The 4,314-nt window shown below is 38.5% G+C and overlaps 1 protein-coding gene across 1 annotated transcript in view; it reads right to left on the reverse strand.

Moving 5' to 3' along the window:
- SNX14 (sorting nexin 14) overlaps positions 1-3,198 on the reverse strand; it is a 16,341-nt gene extending 13,143 nt beyond the window's left edge. The window contains exons 1-4 of the mRNA XM_010174519.2: positions 2,979-3,198; positions 1,937-2,020; positions 1,700-1,800; positions 1,312-1,423 (exon numbers count right to left, since the gene is read on the reverse strand). Of these exons, the coding sequence (XP_010172821.2) occupies positions 1,312-1,423; positions 1,700-1,800; positions 1,937-2,020; positions 2,979-3,198 (517 nt within the window). The remainder of the gene's footprint in view (positions 1-1,311; positions 1,424-1,699; positions 1,801-1,936; positions 2,021-2,978) is intronic.
- Positions 3,199-4,314: the final 1,116 nt, after the last annotated feature.

The raw sequence follows: 4,314 nt of genomic DNA on the forward strand, positions 1-4,314 counted from the left end.
AAATATCAGCTAATCTTGAGAGATGCTGGTCTTGAAAATGCTGGTGAGTAAGGTTGTACAAACTGGACAGGATACAGCTGTGGTCTTAAAAATAATCTCTTCTGTCCTGTTAAGGCTATCGGGATACAGCACAGTAACTGTGAATGCTGAGAAGTGTCTAGGATCAGTTTTATTTTAAGCACTGATACCGATATCAGCATTTACAGTAATATTTTTCTTATCTGTATGTCATTAAATTTGGAAATCAAAAAGTATGTACAATGATCAAATTTCTCATTCTCATAAAAAGCCCTACTGAAATGCCAAGACTTGTTAAAATGGTGTTTATGGAAGTGCAGCACAGTCTCAGACAAGAGATGCATTGCAGGAAACACCACAGTTATAAGGTTTTTTTTTAAACAACACAGTTTGGTCTAGAGGGGAGGTTTGAAACCAGACAAAAACCCTTTAACTGGAGGATGACCACTGAAATCTCATTCAACAGCTTAGTAAGCACACTAAGAGAACAGCTACCTCAGCAGGGTCACCCCATGACTGGGAAAAGCAGAAATGCAGTGTCACAGTTCAGACACGGCTCTCCTGCACCATGCTGGTGCCAGAACCACAAGTGCTACAATACACAAAGACAGAGTGGCCATGAGGTTGACCTTACCAGCTCAGGCCCACTATCCCAAGACAGCTACATTGCAGCTAAGCTGTAAAGCCACACTGCAGTCTACTTTTTGGATTTATTTTCAACTACTACATTAGACAGCAAGAATTTCTCAACTTCTCGATTTCCATTTGGCCTGCCTATATCACACACACACCACTGCCTCAAATTCTATTAAGTAGCACATGTTAAAAGAGATCTAAGCTAATACTATAAATATTAAATATTGCCGTTTTCAGATTAAAATGAACAGATTTTCATCAACTAACACCCAAAGGCAATTTATATTAAGAAACTGTTTAGACCATCACACCTGTACAACGACTTGTGCAGAGTTGACTTGTGACAATACTGTACATCATCTTTAACTATGAAATCTGTTAGACAAATCTTATCACCTCATTGCTGAAATGAATATTCAAAAGCAATCACTTAAACACTTTTTCCCCATAATCTGAAATTGTCCTTTTTCCTAAAGGAGATAGTATCAGCATACCTCGCTTGCTGAGCTGTAATTTTGAGGGCTGCGAAGAAGCAGAGTTCTTACTTCTCACATCCATATCCTTACACAAGAGTTATCTCTTCATTACTACTATCATTCAATCACAGTACCTACAGTATTACTATTTGTCAGCATAAAAACCCAGCATATTACCTACCAAGATTCACATCAGGCAACATTTTATCAAGAAACTGAGTCTCTCCTCCGTTAGGGGACAGGAAGTCAGCTAAAAGCTGACTGTTACTTAGTTCTGGATGTTGCAGAAGTTTCTTTGAGACAGAAGGAAAGAAAGAAGTACTTTAATCTTTAAAAATCAGTTTCTCTACAGTAAAGACAGATTCAAAGAGCATTGTATTACCACAGATACTGTCATTTGCAAAAGATTCCTGTCTTCAGTTACACGAAAATTTAACAAGTTTTATTTGCCCACTTGAACCCTTTCTATAACTCAAGCTACTTGAAAACAAAAAAAAGGCAGATATTCTTTAATTAGTTTTGTATCATTAGTTTTAGAACATTCTTTGCTCCAAAAGTTTGTTAGATACCTGCAGATATTCCTGAAACTCCTCTCTCTTGGATTTTAAGAACTCGTAGTTCTTGGGGCCAATGATTCTCTTTGAGGGAAGCTGAGCATCAGGAAACGTACCTAATAAAAATATCAAGGAGATTAAATTATTCTTGTAATGCAGCAAACACCGATTTAATTATTTTAAATTTCAGCTCAGTACCAAATGATAATCACAGCACTGGGAAAACGTCTTTCCAGATGGTGGAGAACATACCGTGAAATTCTGTTAGCTTCGACTCAAGCACATAAAATTCAAGATACCTCCTGTAGACGGACCAGTGTTCAGGTTCATGCCCAACTAGGGGGGGAAAAAAAAATTAAAGATAAACCAGGTTTTATGCTACTTGAGAGACAAACTGAGCAACTGCAAACACATGCTGGATTATTATAGGAAAAATTTCAATGGTATTAATCCCCCATATTGCAGTAACATTAAAAAAAATAGTCCCAGCTAAGTAATTGAAAGCGTTAAATTAAAACACACACCTGGCAGACAGACATGATACTAGCATGGAAATTATCATCTCATTTGGGGGATCTCTAAAATCTAAACAATGGAGCACTGCACAACTCCAACATTTATTAGGGCTGACTATGTTACATCTATTTTCAAACTTCTAACCAAATGATTTACAGAAATACTAGTTGCTGAATACAGTCCTCTGCACCACCAGCTCGAATCCTGACCATTCTTCCTCTTGGAAAATATCACTAACTCTTAAATGCTTTCTGGTTATTGTGGTTCACTAACAAAAATCTATGCAGCCCCAGGATGATGCTATTTTCCCCACTCAATATGGATGCATTGCCAAATAGATACTGATAAACTATCTGCAAGCCAGGATGTCTCCCAATACGCAAAACATTTTCATTTCCTAAGAACTGTATTTTAATGTTATATAAAAAGTTATTTATTGTTCATTATACCAAAGTTCAGAGCGGGTGAAAGAAAAATATGCCAGGTGTTTATTAATATGAATAGTAGGATCAATATTTTTGGAAAGAGAAAATCTCAAATTTTGGCATTAAGTCTGAATAGAACCAATTTGTGCTCAGGAGTCAGTTCTCAAACTTGCAAACACTAAATGTGATCATTTAACTCTCAAAACACATTTCTTCAGAATTTTCAAGTCATTACTTCAAAATCAGAAGAACATGCACGCAAAATACACTGGATCAGCCATCAGAATACAGCACACTAGGATATTTTGAGTTCATTTTTAAATGACATTTTATTTATCCACAACATGGCATACCTGCCCTTCTATCATTTCTCTCTACGTCAATGCAGAACACAGGAATTCTCTCCTTTCTGTCTTTTCTTTCCAAGGAGGGATCGTCAAAAAAATCTACATATGGGATGCTAATTTTCCACGCGGCAAGGTTGCGAGGGGTATTTGGGGTACTAACAGCCTCCTCAGGAGAATCATCTTCCATCACCATAACACCTTCTTCAATCTGTAAAGATTCAAACATCAAGATCCACAGTTCTATTTTAATTGTTTCAGTCTACTTTGCAAAAGTTACATACGATAATGAAACATAAACTGAGTCTTTAAGTATGAGTCATTAGGTAACAAAAGAACAAAAAATCCATTTCATTAATGTAGTTTTCATGTAGATTAATTTCTACTTTTAGATCCACTGCAAATTAATTTGAGCTAGCAACTTTTAGTGAGATCTGAAAGTTTTTATAGCACTATCAAGTTCCATATCTGATACTTTGGGGCGGGTGGGAAAAGAGGAGAGGGAGGAGGAACAGAAGTACTAAAGGAGAGAGCTGGAAGAATGCCTTAGACACAGACTCAGTTCTACAGGAACCAGCTTGGGTCCAGCAGATTTAGCTGCACTGCATTTTCCAAAATACTAAGACCCAAACTGAAGCCGAGCTTGCAAGGTCAGGCCAAGAAGCTATCTAAACACAAGAGACAGATGCGAACTGTGCACCAAGCTAGCAGGTCTCCCATCCCCACAGCCAAGTGCAACAGAGTATCTTGTGGACATGTGAATCTGACTTGCTCTGCAAGGTGCGACACAGCCACTACTGGGATTGAATTATTCCCACAGCCCAGAGCTATTTTAAGCAAAGCCATCAGTAAGCGTTGCTGCATTCCCCATCAGCTCCAGTTTCAACATCACACTCCCTGAAACAGATGCACCAGGGAGCAGCATGGACCTAATCCTTGCTGTCTGCGTGTAGGGCAGCTCCAGTGCATGGAGTTCATAAACTCAGACTCCATGCCATAAAACGTAACACTGATTTTTCCACATGGAAGCAGACCTTAGAAGGCAGAACACACGAATGCTGAAGAAATCCTTTCAGGCTTGAACTGCAGTCCCAGCACAGCACTGACATTCACCTTACGCTCCCAACACAGACAAGCTGAGCTGCTCACAGGAAATGAACCACCCAAGTACCACACTGAATTCTCAGGTCCTCAGCAATGACAAAGGAAGTGCTACAAATCTTTTAGGACCATAAACAACAGAAAGATTACCTTCAATATCTAAAATGAAAAATCCAGGTTTCAACAGCTATTCTTAGAATCACAGAATGGTTTGGGTTGGAAGGGACCTTAAAGATCACCCAGT

The sequence above is a fragment of the Antrostomus carolinensis genome, unplaced genomic scaffold (assembly GCF_000700745.2).
Source record: "Antrostomus carolinensis isolate BGI_N321 unplaced genomic scaffold, ASM70074v2 scaffold23618, whole genome shotgun sequence".
NCBI lineage: Eukaryota > Metazoa > Chordata > Aves > Caprimulgiformes > Caprimulgidae > Antrostomus > Antrostomus carolinensis.